At 54.3% G+C, this 26,802-nt stretch overlaps 2 protein-coding genes across 4 annotated transcripts; both read right to left on the bottom strand.

Annotated features, from left to right (window-relative positions):
* Window positions 1-231: 231 nt before the first annotated feature.
* LOC118634400 (titin-cap) lies at window positions 232-1,424 on the bottom strand. The gene is made up of 2 exons (XM_036268896.1): window positions 1,284-1,424; window positions 232-1,063 (listed from the first exon to the last, which is right to left on the bottom strand). Exons 1-2 carry the CDS (start codon window positions 1,391-1,393, stop codon window positions 670-672), a joined length of 504 nt encoding a protein of 167 aa, XP_036124789.1. The 5' UTR covers window positions 1,394-1,424; the 3' UTR covers window positions 232-669.
* Window positions 1,425-3,243: 1,819 nt separating this feature from the next.
* Window positions 3,244-26,489, bottom strand: STARD3 (StAR related lipid transfer domain containing 3). Of its 3 annotated transcripts, none has more exons than XM_036268662.1 (15): window positions 26,391-26,489; window positions 13,445-13,717; window positions 10,451-10,528; window positions 10,013-10,090; window positions 9,840-9,893; window positions 9,335-9,452; window positions 9,037-9,135; window positions 8,765-8,820; window positions 8,304-8,396; window positions 7,081-7,143; window positions 6,858-6,953; window positions 6,456-6,535; window positions 6,260-6,364; window positions 5,163-5,256; window positions 3,244-4,739 (listed from the first exon to the last, which is right to left on the bottom strand). In XM_036268662.1, the coding sequence occupies exons 2-15, from the start codon at window positions 13,664-13,666 to the stop codon at window positions 4,635-4,637; spliced, it is 1,341 nt and encodes a 446-aa protein (XP_036124555.1). In that variant the 5' UTR covers window positions 13,667-13,717; window positions 26,391-26,489; the 3' UTR covers window positions 3,244-4,634. The 3 variants fall into 3 exon arrangements, with proteins under 3 accessions (XP_036124555.1, XP_036124556.1, XP_036124557.1); XM_036268663.1 differs by having other exon boundaries at window positions 13,445-13,576; window positions 26,391-26,470; XM_036268664.1 differs by lacking the exons at window positions 3,244-4,739; window positions 5,163-5,256 and adding an exon at window positions 5,869-6,103 and having other exon boundaries at window positions 26,391-26,469.
* Between the last annotated feature and the right edge of the window lie 313 nt (window positions 26,490-26,802).

Below are 26,802 nucleotides of genomic sequence, written 5' to 3'. Positions count from 1 at the left end.
CCTGTGCCAGGGGACTGGCCATGGAGGCCAGGACTGCACAGCAGTCAGAGTAACAAAGGGGAACTGGACAGACAGTCCCTGTTTACAGCTCTGTTCACCCCCCCAATATGGGGTGTACCCCTAGCTCTGCCATATTTAGTCCAGGTGCAGAGCCTGTTTCCAGAAGTTAGCATGGGGGTCAGGGTGACACCCATGCGCTGGCCCCCACAACCGCAAGGAGAGACATGAAACGAACATGACTGAGCATTTATTGCAGCACTAACAGGGTGCTGGGGGCTCTACGCTGCCTCTGCCCTCTTCACATCCCCTCCCTCCAGTCTTCTCCGAGCCTCTTTCCCAGAGCATTCCAGATCTCCTTACACTTCTCGTCCTCTGAAGCTGGATGGCCCCTCAGGCACCTCTTTCCCTCATCAGCATCTGTTGTCCCTTCTCTTGGGGCCAGGGTATTCAGCTGTGTTGGCCCCTAGCTCTCCACACTTCATGCCCACTGTCTTTGCTCCCTACCCTTTGGGAACTCAGGGGACCCAGGCATCCTGGCCTCTGGCTCCCTCCTCCCCTAGCCCCCAACTCTGGGCAAACTACGAAGCATCCATGGCCAGCAGCTCCCCTCCATGGTCCTAGCCAGGAAGGGCCCAGCCCAGGGCGGGCACAGTGAAGTCATAGTCCCTTTCAGCCTCTCTGTGCTTCCTGGGACATGGAGCGGGACAGAGAGCGACGAAGGGTGCCTGGCTTGCTGACAGGTACCACAGGGGGCAGCTGCTTGGTGATCTCCGCCATGTCCTGGCGCTCCATACACTGGCCACCTAGGACCGTCTCCAGTGCCAGCAGCTCCCGCAGCTGGATGGGGGTATCCTCACGCTCCTCCTTGGCTGCACCCATCTTGGTTGGGGTGAAGATGGGCAGTGGCAGTACCCGCTGGTAAGGCAGCAGGTACTCCTGCAGCCCTTGGCCGAGGATGCCCATACGCATCACCAACCAGGGGGAACGCTGCACCAGCACCTGGCACTGGCCCTGCCGGTGGTAGGTCTCATGCCGCTGGGCATCCTCCTCATGCAGGGAGCACCTAAGGGAAAGGGACGGGGCACTGAGATCCTAAGGGCTGTTGCCCTCCACTCACAGGCTGGGAAGGGGACCCCCTGGGTGCAGGAGTGACCCCCACCTCACTCTGCCTGGTGGGCACTCTCCTTGCCCCACCCCCATAAACTTTGTGCTCTGGCCTCCTAAGGCTCTGGAAGGGTGCTGTAGGGGAGGAGAGGAGGGACCCCCAGCTGGCCAGCACTCACCCCTCCTCAGGCCGTGTGGACAGTGTTAGATCCTTCCATTCAGCCCAGAAGGCCTCTCGGCGCTCACAGTTCTGCTCAGACACCTGGCAGCTCAGCTCAGAAGTGGCCATGATCAGCCTCACTCCCTCAGCTCTGCTCCTCCCAGGCCCTTTAAATAGCCCTTCCTCCTCCTCCTCCAGGGGCTATTTTCAGCCCCTCTGGTGTCAAATGCCATAAGAAGAGCCAAGACTCTGATAGGGGACGTTGGGCCCAGGGTGGGGGCTGGGGTACCTGGATTTTGGCTGGCCCCAAGTCGAAGGTCAGCTTCCGAAGAGATCAAGACATTCTGGTGGGGGCAGGGGTCTTCAGAGCACACCTCCAGGTGTCTGACACTCCTCAGACACTTTGTGAGACCAGGCACATGCCCAGCCTCGTGCCACCTTGGCACTTACTCTCTGCCCCACCCCTTTCCCCTCACCCAGGGACAGAGGCTTGTCTGTAAACAGCAGGAAAGTGCAGGCACTGAGGCCCCTCTCAGCTCTGTACCAGGCAGTCAACCCCCTCCTCCCCCATGGCTCTCCTCTGCCTGGGTTCAAGGGCACATCCCCCAACCGTGCCCCTCCACAGGAAGGAACAGTGCAATGTGGCCACACCCTCAGGTGTCTGCATCTAAAGGCCCAGTTCTCCACTGCCACCACAACACCCCTGGGGGCCTGGGCACGAACCCTTGCCAGGTGTTTTCCTTCCCTATGGCCAGTGTCAGAGAAGTGGTCTCCCAAACCCTGCAGCCAAGGTGGAGCAAGTAGGTGTGAGAGTGGCCCCCAGCTCTATTCCAGTACCCAAGTGGGGTGAAGTGGGGTGAGGTGGCAATCCAGGGGCTCTGATGAGTGGCAGTCAGCAGATCTGGCTCGGGTCTCAAATCAGCCATTAATGGATGTGACATTGGAGCAGTCCCTGCCCCCTTCTGGGCTTAATTTTCCCCACTTTCTGGTCACAACAGGCTGACCAGAGATCTGGGGCCTGCCAGCTCCAATGTGCTACCTGGGCAGGGCTTGGCCCTCGTTCACGGGGAGCAGGATGGCAGGATGGCTGCTGGGACAGCCCAGCACCCAAGAGCAGCAACTCATGGTGCAAGAAGATGGCACACAGGGTGGTGGGCACGGGAGGGGGGGTGATGAGGAATGTGGGTGGACAATGCAAAGAGTACCAGGAGCTTGTGGGGACAGCTGGTACCCACCTGGGGCAGAACTGCATACTTTTTTTTTTTTTTTGGCATGTGCCCCTAGCAGGAACTGAACCCAGGTCCACAGGCCGACACTCCAACCACTGAGGCAAACCGACCAGGGCTGCATACTCTTTATATATATTTTTTTTTCTTTTTTTCTTTATTGATGTTAGAGAGAGAGAGGACAGGAGGAGAGATAGAAACATCGATGAGAACATTGATCAGCCACCTCCTGCATGCCCCCCCACGGGGGATTTGGCCCACAACTTGGGCATGTGCCCTGACCAGGACCTCTTGATGTATGGGTCGACACTCAACCACTGAGCCAAACCGGCTGGGCTAAAAATATATTTTTATTGATTTTTTGGTGTGTTTTTAGAGGAAGAGGGAGAGGGAGAGGGAGAGAGAAACACTGATGAGAGAACAGATGCCTTTTGCATGCCCTCCAGTGGCGGTTGAGCTTGAAACCTGGGCATGTGCTCTGGCTGGGAATCAAACTGGTGACCTCTTGGTGCATAGACAACGTTTAACTCACTGAGCCACACTGGCTGGGCTGAACTACATACTCTTTATTTAGTTAGTTATTTTGTTAATCCTCACCTGAGGATATTTTTCCATTGATTTTTTTTTTTTAAGATAGAGTGGAAGGAAGGGAGAGTGAGAGAGAGAGAAACATCGATGCGAGAGAGACACAATTGGTTGCCTCCCCCCCGACCCTGACCAGGGCTGGGGATTGAACCTGCAACACAGGTATGTGCCCTTGACCAGGAATCAAACCCAGGATCCTTCAGTCCACGGGCCGACACTTTAACTGCTGTGCCAAACTGGCCAGGGCTGAACTGCATACTCTTGATTACTGAGGCACTATACCTGAGTCTCGGTATCTTTTAATCTTATAATAACCCTATGACATAATAAATCTCATTTCCACGAAGCAGGAACTAGAGACCGAGACACAGATTTGCTCAGGGTCACACTGCAGCCAGGACCAAGATGGGCCCCTCCGGCTTTGAGTGAGTTGGCTCCTTTGGGAGCCTCAGGCAGGGAGGGAGGGGGGCACCACCCTGGCTCTTGCCTAGGATCTGACTTAGGTGAGTGTGGCAGGGCAGAGGGGGCATGTGAGCAGAGCAGAGACCCCAGAGGTGCCTCAGTGACCAGGAAGGCCAGGCCCCACCTCCGGGCCCCCTGCTGATCACGGGACCCCAGAAATAGCCAGGGCCTGCTCTGGGCACTGCTGGGTCTCTCCTACTTCCTCCCAAATCCTGGACTGGAGACCTTAACTTGACCTTCTCTCACAGGAAGTCTGGCAGGGGGTGGGGCAATTTTTTCTGACCAGTCATCTGCCCAGCTGAACCATTCTGGAAAGTGTGTGTATATTAGGAGGGTGTGTGTGTGTTGGGGGGGCAGGTCCCAGGAACTGAGTCCCCACTGGCTCCAGGGTGTGAATGTGCCATGTATCTGGCCACAGTGGTGGCTCACTCCTTCCCCACCAGCACAGTGCTAGCCTCCCCTTCCCTCAAGAGGTCAGGCTGGAAGGGATGCTTTTTTCTTTTTTGTTTGTTTTTAACTGGCTCAAATGAAAAGGTCCCCAAGGAGGCCCTGGGGGGAGGGAGAGGATCTGGGAGAGGTAGGGATTCACTGACAGCACCCACCATCCCCACCTGCAAGTACATGTGGAAAAGGTCCCAGACCCTTTAAATAATTCCAAAAAACTGTGATGAGAGAGCAGGCAGGTGAAGGGGCTCCCGCACCGTAACACTGGTGACAAGGCTGCTCTGGCCTCCATCCTGCCCAGGGCCCTGGTCCTCACCCACTGAGCCTGAGGCTCCCATTCCAGACCCTGCCCCTCGCTAGGCAGGGGACAGGGGAGCTCCCCTTCCACGAGGCAGAGACGCCATGTAAACATCAGGACGGACTCCACTTGCCTAAGTGGCAGAGCCCCGGAGTCCAGACGCTTGACCCCACGACCTGCTCATGGCTGCGGCTCAGGCTCAGCGAAGCATGGTAGCTTGGAGCCAGGGGCTGCTATGGGAGGAAACGTCCTCCTACGCTTGAGGCCAGGTCCTCTGTGGGCAGCCCCACAGCCCCTCTGGCTCTGGAGGCTATGTCGACAGAACCCTGGCCCTCAGGGTGGCGAGGGGGCACGGCTATGCCCGGGCCCCCAGCTCTGCGATGCGCTGCCGAAGGTGAAAGGCAAATTCAAACATGGTGGCTGCGAGGCTCTGGTGGATGAGGTACCGAGGCAGGCGGCCCTGGGGAAGGCAGGAATTAGTTCCAGGGCAGCCCGCTCTCAGCAGGGCTCCTCCCCCAACCACACGCGTGCAAGGAGTGCTCCGGGCCAGAATGCAGGTGCAGCTCTGGAATGCAGCCTCGGCCCACCTCCCCCCTCCCCCTGGCAGGAAGAACATACTGTGCCCAGGTCTTGGCACCGTCCACACAAACAGACCCGGGAGGGGCTAGGCTGGCAGTCAGCCAAACCTCCATAGGGCCTCTGGAGTCAGAGGGATGAAACGAGAAGCTCAGGCCCTCCAGTAAGTGAGGGCAACAGAACCCTCCAGACCTGCCCCAAATTTGAGAGAAAGAAAGGAGGTGGAAGGCAGGGCAGGGAGCCCCCGGAATCACACAGCAGAGCCCCTCCACGCCCCCAGCCTGCCCTGCAGCCCCAGCACCCTCACCTTGAGATCTGTATTCAGGATCCAGATGAAGGTGCAGACACGGGGGTTACTAGGCGACTTGAGCACGATGAAGCCCCCAGGACCATTCTCTCCCCTAAGAAGAGAGGCACCACTGGGGGGACTGTGGAGCCAGGCAGGGCCCCTGACCTGCCCCCTTCCATTCTTGGCCCATCTGGACAAGGGTGGAAGAGGGAAGGGACCTGCTGGTCTAGCAACCGCTACCCTGCCGGACCAGAGGCCAGAGCTGTCCACCCTCACCCACCCTGTGACGCTGGAACACTCCTACAACAGCTTGCAGATGGCTGCACAGCCCACTCTCCCGCCCTCAGCTAGCCTGTCCAGTGATTCTAGGTCAACTCTAGCTGTGAGGGGTGGGCTGGGCGGGTACTTCTCACCCCTGCCCAATTCAGGGAGCCGTGCAGTGCAGTGCTAGTGGCTTCCAGGAGGGGGTGCCCTTTCAGGAGGTGGGCAGAGCCTGGGCTCTATTCACATCCCAACCCCATTAAATCTCCCCACAGCCCATGGAGCACTCTTAACCCACTCCATAGGTAGGAAGTTGGCCCGAGAGGAAATGTGTTTGCCTGTCACCCAGCAAGTCTGTGGTAGTGCCAGGACCAGAGCCCCAGTCTGATCCAAAGCACCCAGGAAGGAAGGGGAAGGGTGGGGTACCTGGGCAGAGGCTAAGATTAGACAGAAGGAGAACTGCAGCAGGCTTGCAACAGGCTGCAGGGACAGTGTGACTCCACTTCCTCAGCGGGCCTTCCGAGCACTCCAGAGCGGCAAGGTAGTGGGACAGGGACAGGACAGGGAAAGGAACTCCTGCTCAGGTCACCCAGGGCTGGCCCCATCCCCGGTCTACCCTGGAGCTGCTCTCCACAGAGGGTCCAGTGGGTCCAGACATTACCCCCAGTCTCAGCACGCAGAGCAGCTGTTTAGCAGGGCTAGGGGCCGGGAAGGGCAAAGCCCAGTGGGACAGGGGACCGGAAGGCAACCTCAGCAGGAGAAAGTCCCCAGCTGTACATACTGTACCCTGCCCTGTCCTCACAGCCACCCAGGAAGGGGCTGGCTGGGATGACCATGGGCAAGGCAAGGCTCACCTGACGTATTTGTGTGTTGGGGGCTTGGTGCAGTGGGTGGTAGCGATGCCTGATGACAGGTATTTGTCTCTTCGTCGCTCGATGCGTCGGACATTCACAAAGTCCCTGGGGGAGGAAGGGTTTGGTCAGGGGGTTCCAAGCCCAAGATGCAGGAGCAGGAGGCCTGCCTGAGAGGAGGGATGTGGTGGCTACTCACCTGGGGGAGACCACGCCGCCCGCAGCCCCAGCAGACACGTCATAGGAAATGAGGGTGTTGTCTTCCACTCGATGCAGTATCTGTGGGCCGTTAGGGGAGACGTGAGGCAGGTGCAGCCAGGGGAACCCACAGCCCAGCCTGCTCTATCCCTGCTCAGGTCCCTTTACTAACAGGCATTCCCAGTCATGGGGCTGGGCCAGGCGCTCTGTCCCTTTCCTCAACCTTCTCCAGGAAACACTGCTGCCATCACCCCTTTACAGATGGGGAACCTGAGGCACAGAGCAGTTCAGTGATATGACCTACGTCCCCTGCCTGGGGTAACTGCTCATGCTAGGGCACAACTGCGCTGACCTGCCATGTCACTTGAGGAGTGGCCAGGCCAGGCCTCCTAGCTAGGCTCACCTGGCAGGCGGTCACCGTCTTGTTCCATAGCACCATCCTCTCGGGCTGCAGGATCACCTCCTGGTACACCAGCTCCGCAGGGCAGGGCAGGAAGGTCTGGGGCAGGGCAGGCAGAGGGCTGGGTGGGGAGAAATCTGCCAGAGTGTCCCTCAGTCCCTCTCTGGAGTCCCAGATGAGGCAGGAGGCTCCAGGACACTCCAGAACACCCAAATCCCTCACTCACCTTCAAGATGAATGTCTTGCCATGAAAGGGAACCTCAATGGTGTACACAGTGTCTCCATATTCCTGCGGGAGGAACAGAAGAGTGGAGGGAGGTGGGTGGGCAGGGAGGGCATGGGGGTGGGCTGGTGGCTCAGAAATAGGTGACAGGTCCTTCAGGTTTCTAACAGCTCAGGGAAGAAAACTCCAGGAGTCTGGGGATATCTGATCAGCCATTAAAAATCAGTGGTTCCTGCCCTGGCCAGTTTGGCTCAGCGGTCGGCCCACAAACCAGAGGGTCCCGGGTTCGGTTCCCGCTGGGGGCACATACCTCGGTTGCAGCTTGTCCCCAGCCCCTGTTGGGGTTGTGTGGATGGCAACCACTCGATGTGTCTCTCTCACATTGATGTTTCTCTCTCTTCCTCCCTCTCTCCCTCCCGCTCTGTCTGAAGATAAATGCAAAAAAAAAAGTGTCCTTGGGTGAGGATAAAAAAACAAACAAACAAACAAACAAAAAGAAACAGTGGTTCTTTCCCAGCTGGTGTGGCTCAGTGGTTGAGTATCGACCCATGCACCAAGAGGTTGCCAGTTCAATTCCCCGTCAGGACACATGCCCAGGTTGTGGGCCCGATCCCTAGTGGGGAGCACGCAGGAGGCGGCCAATCCATGTTCTTTCACTTTGATGTTTCTCTCTCTCTCCCTCTCACTTCCTCTATCTCTAAAATCAATAAAGGGGGGAAAATTAAAAAAAACAAAAACCAAAACCAGTGGTTCTGACAAATGTCCAGCAATAAGGAGAGAAAGGGCTCTGATATCAAGTTAAAAGACAGGAGCACAGTTGTCCAGGTGACAACGGCTGCCAGAGGAACTGGCCAGAGGAAGGGACAGGGATGTTTCCCCTCTGTTTTCCAAGCTCTCTGCCATCTTTTTAGATTAATATTGTTTTGATCATGAAACAAAACACTGGACATGGCAGAAGCCTAGTTTCCCCTTCAAAGCTGAGCCTAGGAATCAGAGCAGCAGGGAGATGAGAGGGAAGGCGGTATAATGGGGGGTGGGGGGGCAGTGGAAACATCCAATCCAGTCTGACCTCCTGCCAAGAGGCTAACCCCAGCCCAGCCCCCTCTCCTGGAGCAGGAATATGGTTCCAACCCATGTAATCTTTGGGCTTATTTCTCAGGCCTCAGAAAAGGGAGCAAAAACTTCCAACACACATGGGTGGGTCAGGTGGCAGAGAGGTTTCTTACATTATTCTTCTCGAATTTCCAGTTCTCCTCTTGGGCCAAGATCTGGTCCACCACAGCCGTGGCCTCCCTCCCCTGGCGGATGTACTCCCGCTCCTGGTCAGGGATGAAAGGCAGGAGCGGGTCAGCCTGGGACCTCACCCCACTTTGTCCTTCTGGAGACACTCCACACATCTGCCATGGAAGCCTGACCCAGCCAGACATGGGGTGTGGGCTGGTCTCCCAGGCCCTGAGAGGTTCTGGGGCCAGGAGCTGGGGCTTCCGCCCCCTGGCTCCCAGGCACGAGGCAGACCCGTGGGTCTGACAGACAGTGGGCTTGACACTCAAATGAGCGCTGGCTGGCATTCAAGCTGCTGAGGTCTACCCTCTGCTGGGAAGCCCCTGCCCACCGTGACTCAGCCCAGCGCTGGCCCTTCTCTGGGGTGCCCACTCCAAAGGTAGGGTGAAGGTGGGCAGCCAAATACCTGGGCAGAGAGGCTTTTCTTCCCAACAACTTCTTCATCCGATTCATTATCAGACCCTGCAGGAAACACACACAGGTGGCAATGGGAAGAGGTGGGGAGGCAGTGGGGTCAGGTACAAATCAGGATGTGGGGATATGGATGGAAGTGTGTGTGGGAGAGGGTGCTGGCGTTCCCCAGGGAGAACACAGGAGGAGCAGAAAGAACAGACCCAGCCTACCCCACTCCTCACAAAGCCCCTCTTTGAAGACAGTTCCCCACCCACCAGCCCTCACCTGCAAACGATTCTGGGGGTGAATAGAACTGGCCCTCGGACAGAGCTCCAGAAAAGAGTAGGGGTCCTCGGGCGACAGCGGTCTGGGCAGCAAGATACCCTGGGAGAGCAAACATGGCAGTCACGATCCCACACTGAGGACAGTCCAGCAGCCTGAGGTCCCCCTGCCCTGGGCTCACTCTTAGGTTCCTGGAAGCTACTCGGGTTGGCAGACAGCTCAGAAATGGCTCTCATGCCTGAAATTCTCCTCTCTTAGGGCTGAAATGACCCTCACCGCCTCCCCTGACCCCTAGACTCACATCGCTTCTCCTCAGCCTCCTGGGGTAGGACTTTGAAGTCAAGGAACCAGGTCTCCAACCAGGCAAGGACAAAGGAGACAATGGGGAGCAGGTAGCCGAATGCCCCTTTGCTGAGCAGCTGTGGAGAGAGGGGGCTGAGCTCGGTGACAGGAGGTCACCACGAACCCAGAGCAGGGCCCCCTCCTGGGACCACCAACTCTGGCATATAGCCCACTCCTGGTACCAGCTGCTCGGGGACTCTCTGCGGCACATGCCTCTGAGAAGGATTAATGAATTCTGTAGCAGGACAAACTGAGGTTAGGCTGGAGGAAGAACTTTCTGTTCTTGGAATTGCAGGGGGACGAGTGGGGGAAGCCAGTGAAGATGATTCCTTAGAATATCAAAGGAGAGGTTACCCCCTCACCCCAACCCAGACACCCCAAATCAGAGAAATTATTCCTTCTTAGGAGAAGCCCATCTCTTAGGCCAGATGCCCACCAGAACAGCCAGACCCTGAGCCACTGACCTGAGAGAGGATGACCTTGACAATGAGGAAGGCGCTGGACACCAGCGTGGTGACCTACCCAGGGGAAGGGAGGAAGAAGAGAGGGAAAACAGGTTGGGGAGTCAGTCCTCTCCATCTGACCCCCTGCACCAGCCCCGCCAGGGCCCCAGAGCTGCCGGAAAGTGGCATCTTACCGCAATCACCCACCAGTGCCGGAGCCGCAGTACCGCATAACCCAGGAGCAGTCCAGAGAAGCGGAAGAAGGCCAGGACCTGAGGGGGGTGGGGGAGCCATCACAGGCAAGCTAATGCCCCGATCCCTGCTCAAGGTTGACCTCCCCTGCCAGTCCCGCGCCCCCAGGTTCCCTTCACATGGTGTGCACACCTTGGGAGAGAACAGCTGAGTCAGTGTTTGGGGATGTGACCTTCCTGGACCCAAATCTTGTCTTCCCCCTCCCACTGGGGGCTCTCTGAAGGTGGGACCTCATTTAGGAACCTTTATCAAGACTGAGGGCTCCCTGAGGATGGGAGCAGAGTCGCCCTGCTAGGTTAGAATATGTGTTGCAGTTAAAAAGAGTCTAGTCAGTCATGTCCCTGCTCCCTCTTCGCTCCCAGAACCCTAAGGTCACTCACAAAGATGTCAAAGAAGGAAGTTTTAAAGTTGTAGTGGATGATCTCCTGCTCCAGGCTCTTCCGAATGCCTGTGTTGGTCTGGAAGAGGAAGATGCAAACCAGTCCCTGGGGCTGCCCCTCACCTTCCAGAATGGGGAGCAGGCAGGGGGAGGGTGGGGTCTGGAACAGGCTGTAGATGCTAAGCCACCAGCCAAGGGACCCCAGCATGAACACCATCCCTCCAAGCGTCCAGGCAGCCCAGGCCAGCAGGGCTCAGCACTGATGACTGTGGGCACACCGCCCTGTCAGGAGCACACGGAGGCCTCAGGGCCATGCAAGGGAGGCACTGGGCCCGTATCAGTGGGTAGGACTCACAGACAGGATGCTGGGAGCCTGCCCCACATAATTTCATCTCCCTCCCAGCGCTTCGGTGCTCCATCTTCCCAGTCAACCATCCACTGGGGGTGACGGGGGCCAGGGTGGGCAGTGGTGTCAGACAGAGCCCCAGGTGGCGAATCAATTGATTAGGTTTGTGCTTAATGGGCAAAATCCATCACAATGCTGGAGAGGACAGCATGGAGAGTAAGCAGACCTGCCCTAGCCACCCACACACTTCGATGGGACCCCTAAGACCTTGGCTAAGGAGAGATGCGGCCTGGATGGGTGTGGAGAGCCAGAATGCAGCCTGAGGGGGAAGACCCGTCAACACCACCTAGACCAGGGCTTCTAATCTCTGGCAGATAATCTGAGTTTGGGGGTGGCAGGGCTGGTTAAAGATAGAGATGTTCAGACCACTTGAGTCTGAATCTTAGGATAAGCTGAACATCTGGAATCTTTATAAAGCTTCCTGGTGATTCTGGGGCTGAGACAGGGAGCCAGCAGTCTGGATAGCACCCCTACTGACACTAGAATCCGCCCCTCAACTCCCCTACACGTCACCACACGCCTCTACCTCCAGACTACCCTGATCCCCAAGAAGTCTGGCACTCCCGTGCCCTGGCCTGACACCCCACCCCACCCAGGCCTTTCTCTTCCTCCTCAGACTGCTCCTTCTTGGGCTCCACAGCCCCTCACACTCCTAACAGTCGCTGTGCCTCACAGCTCTGCCCTCCACCTTTTCTCTTCACAGAGAACTCTCCCCCAGCCCAGGCACCTGCCCGCGCTGACTGCATCAGGACTCAGGAGCGCTGGGCTCCAGTCCCCGCTTTGCCAGTCTCTGGCAACAAGACCCAAGACCCTGCTGGGATCCTTACAGCCACTGGGCAATACACAGTCTATTAGAAAACTAAAAATATACACGCTCCAAAATACAAAAATAAAACTGCGAAACTGAAAATTAATAAAACTTTAAGTGTCTACCAAGTGAAGCATTATGTTATACAATTATGTTATAATTACTAAAATCCAGCATTCTGAAATTTTTCATTACATCTGAAAACAATTTGGCCCGGCTGGTGTGGCTCAGTGGTTGAGCGTCGACCCATGCACCCAGAGGTCGTGGGTTCGATTCCCAGTCAGGGCACATGCCCAGGTTGTGGGCCTGATCCCCAGTGGGGGGTATGCAGGAGGCAGCCAGTCGATGTTCTCTCTCATCGATGTTTCTCTCTCTCCCCCTCTCCCTTCCTCTCTTTCTAAAAAATCAATAAAGAAAAAAAATTTAAAAAGGAAAACAATTTGGAGGTTAGGTTTTCTCACTTTGCGAGAATTCCCACGTATGCCTGATGACTGCTGGGCGGTTACAGCCAACACAACCAGGTAATTTCAAAAGTAAAATTATCAAAATATTTTCAACTCTTTTCTGGCAAGAAAATATATGTTGAATGAAGGATGTAGATGAAATTCAGTGCTTGCTTTGGTGTTGGATGCGACCTTACAAAGGGAGAATACTAAGACCTTGGAAACTCTTTGAACCGCCCTGAACCTTGCTGGGTCTCAATTTATTGGTAAGATGGTCCCCAAGGTCCCCCGTGACTGTGGCTCTATCTAGCTGAAGGTGCCAGCTCCTCTCTGTGCACAAAGGAGAGCCACCCTCAGAGCCCTAGGTGCCCTCCAGTCAGCATGCCCAGAACCAACTTGTCCTCTTCACCCTCAAGCAAGCCCCTGCTCCAGACTCCTCGCTTCTATCCACCAAGTCATCATTTTCCTGTCACCAGAGCTTGAAAACCTAGAGGAAGGGCACCTGCCATCCAGAACTCGGACCCACTTACAGAAGAAAAACAAAGGAGGAGCTGGGACAGGACCAAGTCCGGGATGCCCTGGTCCCACAGCTCCTGCCTCCATGGTCAGGCCCCGCTCTGCCCTGTCAGTGCCTAGAGGTCAGGCCTCCCTGCCAGCTGGCCAAGCACTACACAGCGGGAGGGCTGTGCACCCCGACACTGACAGGCAGCTTCGTCTCCAGGCTGCTAGGTGGCATCTCACCAAACCCAGAGGCCGAACTGGGGGGTTCTAGAAGAGTGTCCAATTGGGAGGAGGGTGTCTAAGGGGTAAAAAGGAGAAACATCTGTAACAAAAATTAATTAAAAAATAATAATTTAAAAAAAAGAATGAACAAAATGGAGAGGGAGAGCTGGGAGCCCCTGAGAACTGGGAGTTTTTACTGGTTTGCTCCCCACTGTACCCTCTGCTTTTAGCACAGTGCCTGGAACACAGTAGGGGCTCAAAAAACGTTTGTTGAATGAATGAGTGAGTGAGTGAGTGAAACCAGAGAGCAATGTAGGGCCGAAAGAAAACAAAGGTTTCAATAGCTCAACCAGAGCTGTTTGGGGTCTCTCCTCCTTTTACAGAAATTGAGAGTGTGAACTCTGGAGCAGGAGGTAGGTTCAAATCCTGCCTCCACGCTTGCTGAGAGACCTGAGGCAAGTAACTCAACCCCTCTGAGCACCACATTCTTTCTCTGGAAGGTGGGAACAACTCTTCTTCCTATTCTTCATTTTACCTGGAAATCAACACTCCTGTGTGGCAGGTGGGGTAACTGAGGCCCAGGTGTCCCCCCAGCACAGCCTCGAGCACACTCACGTTCAGCTCAATGATCCAGAGCAGGGAGATGAAGAGCAAGTCGAAGGTGACGAAAAGACAGAAGGTGCGGCGGACATCAGAGATGGCCTGGCGCTTCTCAGGAGGTGGCAGGAGGAAGTGTGAGGACAGGCTCTGGTTGTGGGACAGAGATGAGCTGAGGGAGGCCACAGCTGGCAGGCTGCGTTCCAAGTCACAGGCCAAATCCCTGGACAGTTTGTTCATCCTGGTGGGCCCCCACCTCAAGGCAGGGAGGGTGGGGCTTCAGCAGCACAGCTGGGGGAGGAGGCAGGGTGGCTCAGTCAAGTCAAGCATGTTAGAGTCCAGAGGGTCTGGTTAACCTCTTTCATCCCTTCACACAGAGCCCCCAGGAGCCCCATTCACTCCCAGACACATCGGTTACACACACCTCTTCCCAAGCCGCGGCCCAGGGCCCTCTCTGCCCAAATCCCCTGCAGCCAGCAGCCTGACTTCCAGGCTGGAGGGGTTTGAGCATCCCTCTCTCTCTGTCTTCCTTCCTCACCACCCTGCGGGAGCCCCACTGTTCACTCTTGGAGGGCTCTGGGGTCCTCCCCAGTGCCTGGGGGCACAGCTTGCTCCTGCCCAGACCAGCCCTGTGGTTCAGCCTCTGGTCCAGTCAACAGCCTCTCCTCTGGCCTGCCCCACCCCCAGGAGAAGAGGGCACCAAGCTCTGTTCTTTGTTTTCCAAGCACAAAGCCACATTCCCTCCCAGTAGCCAGTCCTGCCCTCCCACCCCTAATCCATGGCAACTGGGAGGGACTTCCCAGAGCAGTCTCTCAGTGCTCTGCAGGTATGGAGGGAGGACATCTTGGTCCCTTCTGCTCCACCCCCACCCCCCACCTGAGGCCCCACCACCATGTCCCTCAACTGGGCACTACGACTTGCTCCTCATGGGCCTCTCTCTCCCTGCAACGACCGCAGCTGCACACAACAGCCAGAGAAAGCCTTTAAACACAACAGTCAGATCCTGCTCTTCCCCACTTACAACCCTCCATGGGCTCCCACTGGTCCTAAGAGAACAGTGCCCTCCTCCCGAGCCCTTGCAGTCCAGGCCTGGGGGTGAGGTCCTGCCATGCCCCTCTGAGACCTCCTCCGCCTCACTACCACTGCCACCCCGGCCTTCTTTCAGGTCCCTTAACACGCAGCCCAGTCCCACCTCGGGCCTTGGACCAAGCTGTCCACTGCCATGTGGAATGTTTTTTCCAGCCCTTTCAAATGACAGCGCAAAAGCCCTCCTCAGAGCCTCCCACCGCCTGCCCCGAGTCAGTGTCGTGTATGTACATTCTTCAGTGGGCTCATCGCCATCTGAACTGATGTTGTTCATAGCCCTTCAACCTCCATGGGGGCAGGGCCTTGACCTGACTTGGTCACTGCTGTCTCCTAGCGCCTAGCACAATGCCTGACACCTAACAGGTGCTTCATAATTGACTGTGAATAAATGAATGCTCCAGAGGGTCTCCTGGCCCTCAGCAACATGCTGCGCAGCAGACGGGCCCAGGGCAAGCCCAAGGCTGGCCCAGCGCTCCACTGCCCAGAGAACACCGTGGCCATGGCCGAGCTTCATGCTCACACGGGGCGGGATGGTTCTTCCTGTTCTGCAGATACGACAGCAAAGGCCTAGAGGTGAGTGGACTTCCCCATTCCTCACCTGCCTGTGTAACTGCGTGGCCGAAAATCTCATGAACCCAGAGACAAAAGGGGCCCGGGCACTCCCTCCCTAGGGCACCCCCTTGTAGCCCCCAGGCCTAAGATCTCTGCTCCACAATTTGCTGCAAGGGGCCCTAAGAGGCCCTGTCTCCTGACTAGGGGAAGAAAAGGTTCAGTCTAGAGCCAGAGAGGAGCTGACTCAGTGTGGTGGGGCCTAAGTGTCTAGGACTTGAAGAGTTGTCCTGAGTCTTCTCACCAGCCAGCACCAGGGGACAGATTTGGGGCCAGTGCAATGGGAGCCCTAATTATTTGTCCCTGACCCTGGGAGGGCAAGATCGAACCAGTTCTCCTCTTGACTTGCTGTTTCCTCCAACGTTTGCTGTATCTACTACCTGCCGGAGTCCCCTCCATCTACTAGGTCCAAAACAAGCCCTCAGTTGTGGCCGGCAGAAGGTTCTGAGCAAGCCAGCTCATCCATTCCTCGGCCTCTGCGCAAGCCCTAAGCCCAAGGCCACCTCCAATACCACAACCCTGGGGTCCCCCTAGCAAGCCCATCTGGAGGGTATTACTTTCCTTTGAAGGAAAGCTGGGCCCAGCTCTAGAAGGAGACAGGCTGCTGGCAATGGGACCCCCAGCATCTATCAGCCAGATCTGGTGCCAGACTGCATGCAGCGCATCCCTGCATCCCTCTCTGTGACGGCCGTAGCTCCAGGGCTGCTGACATTTCCTTGTCGCTAATAGCCCTCTTGTCTCCTGTCAGACCTGTCTCCATCTCTCCCCTTTCCTGTCTGTCTCACAAACTACCTTTCTATCTTTTCTTTGTGTCTTTGTACCCCCTCTCCTTGCCCATATGTCATCGCCCCCTCTCTGGGTCTTCCTCCCATCTCCATCCCCATCAGACCAGTCTCTCCCTCCCTCTCTCTGGTTTTCTCTTGTTTCTCTCTCCTTGTCTTCTCTGCCTGCCTTCACCCTGTCTCTTTCTCCCACTTCCCTATCTCACTGCATAGCACTATGGCTGCCCTACTTCCCTGCTCCTGTGTCTGTCTGTCTTTCCCCTGGCTTTCCCCCTTCCTCCCTGGGGACAGGGCTGAGGTAGCAGTAGCCTGAGTGTGAGATGCACACAGAGTGGTAACAGCACTGACACTCACACACCCAGACATCCCTGATGAAGCGAGAGACACAGAGGAGGGCTGAGATCAGAGGTGTTGGGGAGCCTGTGAGCTGCAGATGCAAGGGTGTGTGGGAGCTGCACATGGGTGCTCTTAAGGGGGGGGGGGCTGGCCAGAGTCGAAGGGGGGTTTCTATCTCTCCCTCCCCCATGAAAGTAGAGAGCAAATAAGTGAGAGCCTGTAGTAGAATGAGCCCCAGTCTTGGGGCAGCCACTAATCCCTAGTAACTTGTGGACAAGTCCTCACCAAAGAAAAAGGTCAGTGGTTTTTTTTTTTTTTAAACCCCCCTTTTTTAAGCAAGAAAAACAAAAAACTACTTGAAACCTCAATATATAAAACAGATAAAAATGGGACTGTATGGGTTCTGCCCCAGAAGGTGGCCACAGAGAGCCCCACAAGTCAGACTTTCTACATACTCTGGGGTCACCCCTGAGGTACCTCCTTGGCAAGTTCACTCAGATGACTTCAAAAGGCCTCTCAGATCACCTGTCATTATGAGGTGAAAACCACCTTGGCCTGAAACTGCCCTTAGCAGTCCCCAAAGCACTTGTTCTCTGGCCCCTGGCCCTGGAGGGTGGATGGTGGCAGGGTCGGTACAACAGCAAGGCTTGGCCTCCGTGCCACCATGCCCACCCTCCTGTGAGGGGAAGGCAGGCATAAGTGCTGTGAGGCTGGAGATAGCAGGGCTGCCACCCAGCCCCCTGGGGGCAGCACCTCCCTCCCAAGCCCACCACCTGCTGTCACGGCTCCTCCTGATCGCCTTCAGAGGTGTCAGGAGTAGAGCAGCACGTGTGGCGTGAAGAAGTCTGCCTGGGTTGGCTGCAGACTTTACATTCAACGTGTGTTTGCGGAAGACGAGCTGCTAAGGCTTAGGGAGAGGAGGGAAGGAGAGAAGGAGGGAGGGAAGGAGGAAACTGGAAGTTTTATCATCGTTGGTTGGAAGGGAAAGAGGGGTGGGAGGAAGAGGCAGGTCAGGTCTCTGAGCAAGGTGGAAAGCTAAGCAGAGGGCCCTCCCACCTCCCACCCAGGGCCCCGGGAAACACTAGCGCTGCCAGTGCAGCAGGAGCCTTGGGTGGGGCTCAGGTCTCACAGAGGACAGCAGGCAGCTGATATCCCGGAAAGAGAACTGGACTCTGATATCAGGGTTCAAATCTTAGTCCGCCCTTAACTAGCTGTGTGATCTGTGATCTGGGCCAAATATCACCACTCTGAACTTTGGTTTCCTCAGAAGCATTAAATAAAGGTAACAATAAAAGACTTAACATCCTAGAAAGGTTCTGTGACTTTAAGGTTCTGTGCATAATGAAACTAATTTTACCACAGGCTAATTAATATAAACAAGAGTTAAGTTCCTAGGGCAACATTATGATGAAACAATGTTGAATCAAACAACATTTATTTGAGGACCTGCTATACTTAATGCCACAGAACTGTACACTTAAAAATGGTTAAAATGCTAAACATATATTTTACCACAAAAAAAGGGCAACAATAATTGCTACCTCCTAGGGCTGACATATATATGGCAAGTGCTTTGAGATGGAACAAGCGTAAAAAAAAAGAAGAAGAAAAGAAAGAAAGCCCTGGCCGGTTTGGCTCAGCGGTTAGAGCATCGGCCTGCAGTCCAGAGAGACCCGGGTTCGGTTCTCACTAAGGGCACGTGCCTTGGTTGCAGTTTGTCCCTGGCCCTGGTTGGGTTGTGCGGGTGGCGGCCACTTGATGTGTCCCTTTCACGTTGATGTTTCTCTCTTTCTTTCTCCCTCCCACTCTATCTGAACAAAAAAATGGAAAAATGTCCTCGAATGAGGATAAAATAAATAAATAAAAATAAATTAATTTTAAAAAATGTTTTAAAAAATAAAGTTTCATCAAATTAAAAAATAATAATATAATAAAATAAAAATAAATAAAAAGGCCAAGGTATTCCAGCTCCAGGACAAAGTGAATTCCCACATGGGGGAAGGGGAAGGCAGGGGGCACTGTCCGGCTCCCTCACAGGCTAGCAGGGAGAGCGCGGGGGCTGCTCTCTGATTCTACTCCCTCCCACTGGTACCTGGCCCCAATGCAGTTCCAAGCTCCCAGCCACCCGCAGGTCCCGATGTCCGCAGTTCTGAAGGAGCAGAGGTACAGAAGGGGTCCTTGCCAGGCCTCAGTCACACCCCAGGTCAGAAGCTCCAGCCATCTGGAGCTCAACACCCAGTTGCTTGTAGCTCCCGGCTGGCATTTCCTGGCCAGGGCAAGTCTGCAATTTCAACAATGCCTCTCACTCACTGTGTGAGCCTCAGAGGCTACATATGGAAGTTGGGGATACGTGTCTCCATCCTGGGCTGTCTGGGGCAAGAGAGGAGACAGCAATGCATGGGAAGTGTGTGGCACAGTGCCCCAGCACTAGAGTAGGTGCTCAAAAGGCATTCACCACTGCTACCTCTGAGTCTTCTCGCCCTTTCCCACCTCCAATCTCCTCTGAAAGGCCGAGCTGTACAAGTTCCAGCTCCTTTGTTTCACGGAGCTGTGCTCTGTGACACTGGGGTAGGGGAACAAGTCTCATCTATATCCAGAAATAACCCACATCCTGGGCAGTGTGGCTTCTTCAAACACTCTCCTGGGTCAGTAGACACAGGCCCTCAATACCTCCCCTGCTCTGCACCCTCAGGAAACACTAGCACTAGTGCCAAACTGCCAGAGAGGCTTCTCAGTGGGGTCCCTACCTCAGCACAAAACCTGGAGAAATAAGTGAAGAAAGAACTAGACTCCAAGCCAGGAGATGGTTCAAACCCTGGATTCCCACCTACAGTTAGTGAACCTTGCTGTGCCTCAGTTTTCTCCCCTATAAAATGGGGACGACAACAGCACGTACAGGTATTAGAAGGACTGATGACTTTTTTTTTTCTTTATTGATTTTAGAGAGAGAGAGGAGGGGAGAGGGAAAGACAGACAGAAACATCAATGAGAGAAAACGTCGACTGGCCACCGCCTACATGCCCCCCACTGGGGATCAGGCCCACAACCCGGGCATGTGCCCTGACCGGGAATCAAACCGATGACCTCTTAGTGCATGGGTCAACGCTCAACCACTGAGCCACACCAGCTGGGAAGGATTGATGACTTTTAATGTCTGCCATGATAAAGTAACCGCTTGAGCTAAAGCCGACCCAGGACTGATGACTTTGAAACATAATGGCCTAAGCAAGTCCCTGACACAGAATGATCGCTGAGGAAGGGTTAGCTAGCACGACATCCTGTCTCTTCTCTCGAGGAAGACATTGTCCTAAGCTCTGTCTCTCTGAGATGACTTCAGGCCTGGACTGGAGTTTTTTCTGGGTCAAGCTGCCCCTATAAATGCCCAGGTTAATGGTGAATCCACAGGTGGGTAGAGGCAGAGGCTCTGAGTGTGGAAGAGGTTGGTCTTGGCCCTGTCCCGCCACTGGCCAGTCTGGGAGGGAGCTGGTTCAGGGAGGAAGGACAGCAGACTACAGGGGCCTACAGACCATTCAGACAGGCCAGCACAGAAGAAACAAGTCCAGCTGGCAGTAGCCTGTGTGGCACCCTGCAGACAACCTCCTCTTTACCCATCATACCCCCACCAGGAGCTGTGAAGATGAGGAGTGGAGCAGACTGAAGCTGGAAGAGGCCTGCCCACTCTCCCAGCCAGGATGGGGGCAGAGCTGACCCCAAAGGCTCACAGGCTTCCCTCTGTGCTAGACTGGGACCCACTAAACCCAAAGGTAGCTGCTGCCTCCAGAGAATCTGCTGGCCAGAGAGCAGATGTTAAAAGACTCCAAAGAGGTTAACAGCACCCAGCCAGGACCTTCTACATCCAAACCATGCACAAATCCTGTTGGCTCTTCCTTCAAAATCCAGCCAGCACCTGCCCCACTGCTCAGCACTACCACCGCCATCACCGTGTCTGAGACCTCATCCCTCCCCGGCTACAGCTTCCTGACTACCTCCTTGTCCTTGTCCCAAGTCTATTCTGAACTAAGCAGCCAGAGCAATCCAGGAAAAGTCTGACCACACCTCCACAATGCCCCAAACTTCCAGCTCACCCAGAGGAAAGGCCAAAGAACCCACCCTGGCCTCCAAGCCCCCTCTTTCCCTGGTCTCTTCCCCTTGAACCTCTGCTGCAGCCACAAGAGTCCCTCTTTGTTCCTTGGACACATCAAGCATGCTCCCACCCGAGGGTCCTTGTACCTACTGTCCCGTCTGGAGCCTCTCCCTAGGACTCTGCATCGTTCCCTTCCTCCACATGGTCTCTCTTTAAAAGTTCCCTTGGAGAGGCCTTCCCTAAACTCCCTATGTAGTCCCACCCTTCGTCCACTTCCCCTGCTTATTCTCTCTCCACAGCACTTATCACCCGACATACGTGTTCAGTGGTCGGTGTTTGCTGCCTGTCTACTCCCACTGGAATGCAAACTTCATGAGAACAGACTCCCAGTGCTCTGCCCACCGCTGAGTGCCCAGGACCCAGAACGGTACCAGGCTCGTAGCAGGTATTCAGGAAATGTGTTGGAGGCCTATTTACACCCTTCCCTACAAGTGCACATGCACACACTAACACCCTGCCAAGTCCAATCCACCTCTCCTGGAGCTGAATTTCACCCCCAGCTGCTGTCTTGCCCTGTCCAGAGCCCAGACACCCCCTCCACTAGCTGGCAAGGGAAACTGGTTTCCTGGATACCCTCAGGCAGGGTGGCTGCTCCCCTCCCCTTCCATGACCTGGGACTTGCAAAGAGAGGACTGGAGGTGAGTTCAATTCTTTGGAGAGAAAAGGTCAAGGACTCAGCAAGACCTCCAAAATTCCTCTCTTATGAAGGAGAGTATTACCTCTACCCCGGATCTCTCCTGAGCACTAACTGCTCCCAGGATACCACAGCTGGTCTTCCTTCAGTGCCTCTACTCCCCTCATTCTGGACCGACCGCCTCCTCCTGGGGAAAAATTCTGACTGACAAGAACAGTTCAAATGTCACCTCCTCAACAAAGCTTTCCCTCGCCCTCCAGGCTTCCCCAACTCCAGAGCTCAGGACTCTGGCTCAGCATTTCCCTTACATACAGACTTGAGACTCAAAGTCATTGCTCCTCAAGCACTTGAGGACCAGGTCACACTGGCCATGTACTTGTCCAGTAAGTTCACTGGTGTCTGTAATGTCCACCCTGTAACAGGGGAAAGGGCATGAGTCAAAAACCCAAGGACATTCCTTTTTTTTTTTGTTAATCCTCATCTGAGTATATTTTTCCATTGATTTTTTTTTTTTTTTGTAATAGAGTAGAAGAGAGGGAAGGAGAGAGAGAGAGAGAGAAACATCAATGTGAGAGAGACACTGGGAATCGAACCCACAGCCCTTGGGTCCACGGGCCAGTGCTCTAACCACTGAGCCAAACTGGCCAGGGCACAAGGCCTTCTTTATTAGGCTGTGTGCCCTTCACCAAATCACTCTCTGAACATCAGCCTCTTCATCTATAAAATGGGGATAGAGCAGTATAGTGCCCACTTCGCAAAACTATTAAAAGGGATTAGAGCCCAGCTGTACTGGCTCAGTGGATTGAGGGTCATCCCATGGACAGAAATCAGGTTCAATCTCCAGTCAGGGCACATGCCCTGGTTGCAGGCTTGATCCCCAGTAGGAGGCATGTAGTAGGCAACCAATCAAAATTTTTTTTTTTTTTTTTTTTAATCCTCACCCGAGGACATTTTTCCATTTTTTGTTCAGATAGAGCGGGAGGGAGAGAGGAAGAGAGAGAGAGAGAAACGTCGATGTGAAGGGACACATCGAGTGGCTGCCACCCGCACAACCAACCAGGGCCGGGGACAAACTGCAACCGAGGTATGTGCCCTTAGCGGGAACCGAACCCGGGTCTCTCTGTACCGCAGGCCGACGCTCCAACCGCTGAGCCAAACCAGCCAGGGCCGAATTATATATAATATATATATATATATATATTTTTTTTTGTTACAGATATTTCTCTTTTTTTACCCCATTGACATCCTCCTCCCCATCCCCCCCACCCCATCCCCGCCTTTGTTGTCCATGTCCATTGGTTATGCGTACATGCATTTAAGTTCTGTGGTTTATCTCTTCCCTCCCCCCAGCACCCTCTCTTCTGAGGGTTGTCAGTCTGTGTCCTACTTCCACGTCTCTGGGTCTACCCTACTATGCTTCTCTCTCACATCGATGTTTCTCTCTCTCTAAAAAAAATCAATTATAAAAACATATTTTTTAAAAAGGATTAGAAATAACACATGCAAAGTGCCTATGCCTAATTAACAGTAGCTATTATTACTATTAGGGGCCATGAGGTACAGTGTTAGAGGCAGGGCCCTGGGCCAGGCATGTCCAGTACATGGCACTTCTCACCAAACTGAGGGTCCCAACATTACTTCTGGATGGAAGGACGGGCTCTGGCCTGAGGGAGCTGACCTAGGATGGCACATATTAGGCTCTCCTGTAATTCAAGTCTCAGTGGCCCATGCCATCAGCCTTGGCACAGATGGCTGACTGGCCCCTACTCTGCCCCACCCACAGAAGGTTTGAGAAGTTTCCTGGACAAGAAGGAGTTCAAAGAGAGGACACTTGCAGCAGTAACAAATGAGATTGCAAAGCCGAAGCCAGACTCGTTTCTGCCTTCCTTCTGGGGAAGTGAAAAGGGACGAGTCAAGCCAAAACAGAAACTACATTCATCACTGTACCCTCTTGTGACCGTAGTTTACTGGAAAACCCTAACAAACTGAGATCCGCTCAGCCCTCCTGCCCCCTCTGCACTCCAGACCCTGTTATATGTCGGGATGCCCCAAGGTCTGTGATTCTATGACCCTGGCCTACTCAGGGACTGGTGAGTCAGGCCCCACCCCACTCCTTATTGGTAAAATCTGGGGCTAATGAGATGAAGTTCTCAAGGTCAGTCTGGAAAGGGCCAGTCATTTTCCGGGAAAGATCTCAGTCCTATCAGCCCACTCAAGGGAAGTCCCCTGCAGGAGTAGTAGTGGTTCAACTCAGACTCCTCCCAGTACCAGCCCTAATGAGACAGAAGTCTGGATCAGTCACTTCCCAGCCAGATTAAGTTCACAACTGTGATACACAACTGGTCAGATGGGATGGCCTCCTTGTCCCTTGTCCCACTGATGTGGCAGCTGCCCCCTTTGGGGGCTAGGACTCTGAGGCAGTTTCAGGACACAGCTATTGACCCACAGTAAGGAGACAGTTCTTAAGTTCCTGCTGAGCGATCTTGACCTCACCTGCCAAGTCTCAGCTTCCTCATCTGTAAAATGGAGCTAACAATCTCTGCCACTCAAAGGAACAAGTATGAGTGGTCAAATGTACAGGATTTTTGGTCTCACCTGCAAAAGTCTAGGTGGGCAAGAGCCCAAATTAATGCAGCACACATATGCTAGAGCCTACAATGTGTCAGGCACTGCTAATCCCTGGTCTGGTAAGGGAGATGAATAATAAATGACTCTACAGTGTGATCAGTGCTTTTAGGGAGGTACAAACAAAAAGGACCATGGGCTCCCAGAGAAAGGAGGATCTGACCCAGGCTGGAGGACACGAGGTTGGGAAAGCCACAGGGAGGAGGAGCCATCTGACCTAGGCCTTGAAGAATCTATGCATCTATCCCTGGAGGCAAGGAGGATGAGCATTCCAGGTGGGCAAAACAGCATGAGCAAAGGTCCAGCTTCTGGTCTAAAGCACAGACCCAGCCCACAGACTGAGCCTACCCCAAGGGGCTTGCCTCCAAAGACCTAGCACCAGGTCCCTGGACCACCCCAGGGCATGGTACCTGCAGGCTCCTAATCCAAGTGGCACCTCCTCATAGCCCATCAAGAAAAGGAATCCCCAATCTCAGCAAAGGAGGCTGCCTTTGCCCTCCTGCCCAGCTAAGCCCCACTCCCCCAAGACCTCAGTTCAGAGGAACCAGCTCTCCATTCTGTGAGCCCACCAGAGTTTCCACCTCCTTTTGGCAAACTCATCCTCTTGCACTAAGGCCCCCTCATTAATTGTTGGCAATTCTGGGAAGCCATCCTTGACCTTTCTCTGCCTTGGGTTCTCAGAGCTTTGTGCACATTTCTCTGGGATTAATGCTTGCCATGTAACATTTGTCCATTTCCAAATTCATTTACTGAGCAGAGACGTCGGGCCTGGGTTTTCTCATTCTTAAATCCTCACTCGATAAATCCAGCTCCTACCCCTAATGCCCTCCACCACAGCATTTTACTTATTGACAAAAAGCCAGGCTTAATGAAAAGTCATAACCACTGCTCTATATTGTTCTTATATAAACAATAATAGATAACACTTATTGAGCACTCATGTGCTCACTGTTTTAAGCCCTATATACACATTATTTTATTTAATCCTCACAATAATTCTGTAAGGTGGGCACATTGCTATCTCCGTTTTACAAAGGAGGAAACAAGCACTGACTTCATCAAGGACACAAAACAGTATCAGAACCCAGGAAGCCGGATTCGGGAGTCTGCATTCTCAACCACTATGCTATTGAGACAGGGTGCTTCAGGGACATAGCTTGGAGGTTGGGGAAAGGTGATCCAGAGGCCAAGCTGCCTGAACAGAGCACTCTGAAGGACAAATAGAGGGTAGCCTGGCAGGTAAGAAGAAAAGGGGCTTTCTAGGTAGAGGGACTGGTGTGCGCAAAGACCAAAACACAGAATAGCAAAATGTGAGCAAGTGCATCCTGCAAGTACCACATTACTGTACCTCAGAGTGTAAATAAGAGTCTCAGATCATAGAGAGCTCTGTAAATTGTGCTAGCAATTCAGCCTTTCCCACAAGTAATGGGATTAATGCTTGCCATGCAAGCCATCAAAGAGTTTTAAGCAAGGTAGTGACACAGTAAGACTTGTGTTTTAAAAGGATCACAAGAACCTGGCCAGTGTGGCTCAGTGGATTGAGTGTCATCCCATGGACTGAGAGGTCCTGGTTCCATTCCTGGTCAGGGCACATGCTCCGGTTTCAGGCTCCATCTCCATTAGGGGGAGTGCAGGAGGGAACCGATTGATGTTTCTCTCTCTCTCTCTAAAAACATCAATAAAAACATATTTAATAAATAAATAAATCACAAGAGTTACAGTTTGGAGAATGGGTGCAGGCAGCCAGGATTGGAAGTTGCTGGGAAGCCAATGCAATCATCTGGTGAGAAATGCATCAACAAAGGTGGTAACAGAAAAGAAGGAAGTTAGCTGGGCTACATCACCTCTTAGATGTGGGGGTTGAGGGAGAAGAGAAACTAAGATAATGCCTAGGTTTTTTGCTGGAACAGGGTGGCTGGAGAAGAATGAGTCTGCAGGGGGAAAGACCCCTTCAAATTCAAACAGTGAGTTCAGCTGAAGTGGAGCTGTCCAATTGGTAGGTAGCTGGATGGCCAAGTCTGGGGCTCCTGAGAGGGGCTGCCCTTAAATTGTAGATCTGGGCGTGTTTCGGGTATTTAAGTGGTGTGAAGCTGAAGCCCTGAAAGTAGATGAGACCATCCAGATTCAGTGTACAGAGTGAGGGGCTGGAGCAGAGGACAATGTGAAACGGCACTCCCACTGTCAGAGTAATAGGAAGAAAATAAGGAGATGCTGACGGCGGAGGAACCCCAAATAATGGGAGGAGGGCATGTGTCAATTATGCAGTTAGGAATGAATGTCACCGGTGTTATGCACCTCTAAAAACTCAAGAAAGATACTTTAAGGGCCCTTTATATGTCAATTCGAAAGTCATTCCGAAGGAAGTCGAGGGAGACCGGATATCAGTGAGACTCAGATTTACGAAACGCGTAGTTATCCTCCTCATTAGGAAACCCTGACCCCTCCCCGTATCCAACTCCTGCCCTTAATACCCAGATACCGCCCCCCTCGCCTCTGCCTTCACAGTGAACAGGGAAGCTCTGGAGGGTGACCCGGGACACCTCTCGCGTGGGCTGGCCGCTGGGCGTGAGAGGTGCCCGACCCTCGCTAGACCAAGCGAGGCCGCGCAGAGGAAGGGGGCGGAACCCGGGACGGAAGGGGTGTGGGAGGGGTCGGACGGAACCAAGAACGGACACCGGGCAGGAAGGCGGGATCCTCTACACAACTCTCGTGGCACTACCCAGCCCCAGTGACCTCTGCTGGACCCACCTGCTGCATGTCAGCCCTCGGCCGGGCTCTCCTGCCCCGGCCGCAGTCAGCTCCGCGGCCCCTGCAGCGCCTCCGAGCGGAAGGGGATCTCGCGGCGGCACCACTTCCGCCGCTGAGTCCGCCCCGGAGCGCGAACGGGGGCGTGCGTCTGACTGCGGCCCCGCCCCTTCGCCCGGGCCTCCGCCCCAACCCCGGCCCCGAGAGCCGGAAATGGGGGCTGCTGCTTAAGTTAGACTTCAAGAGGGACTTCCTAGGATTGTGGGAAAGGGAAAGAAGTTCCGGGGTACAGTGCAAAATAGGGGAACTTCCTGAAAGGAGGCCTGTGGTGCCAGGGGGACGGGATTCGGAGGAATCCACAATGACTCTTGAAGCACTTCTGTTCTCTTTCCTCCCCTGCCTCTTTCGGCCATCC

Source organism: Molossus molossus, unplaced genomic scaffold, assembly GCF_014108415.1.
Source record: "Molossus molossus isolate mMolMol1 unplaced genomic scaffold, mMolMol1.p scaffold_m16_p_19, whole genome shotgun sequence".
NCBI lineage: Eukaryota > Metazoa > Chordata > Mammalia > Chiroptera > Molossidae > Molossus > Molossus molossus.
The sequence above is the reverse complement of the archived record's forward strand: the minus strand, read 5'-3'. Positions and strand labels throughout refer to the sequence as shown.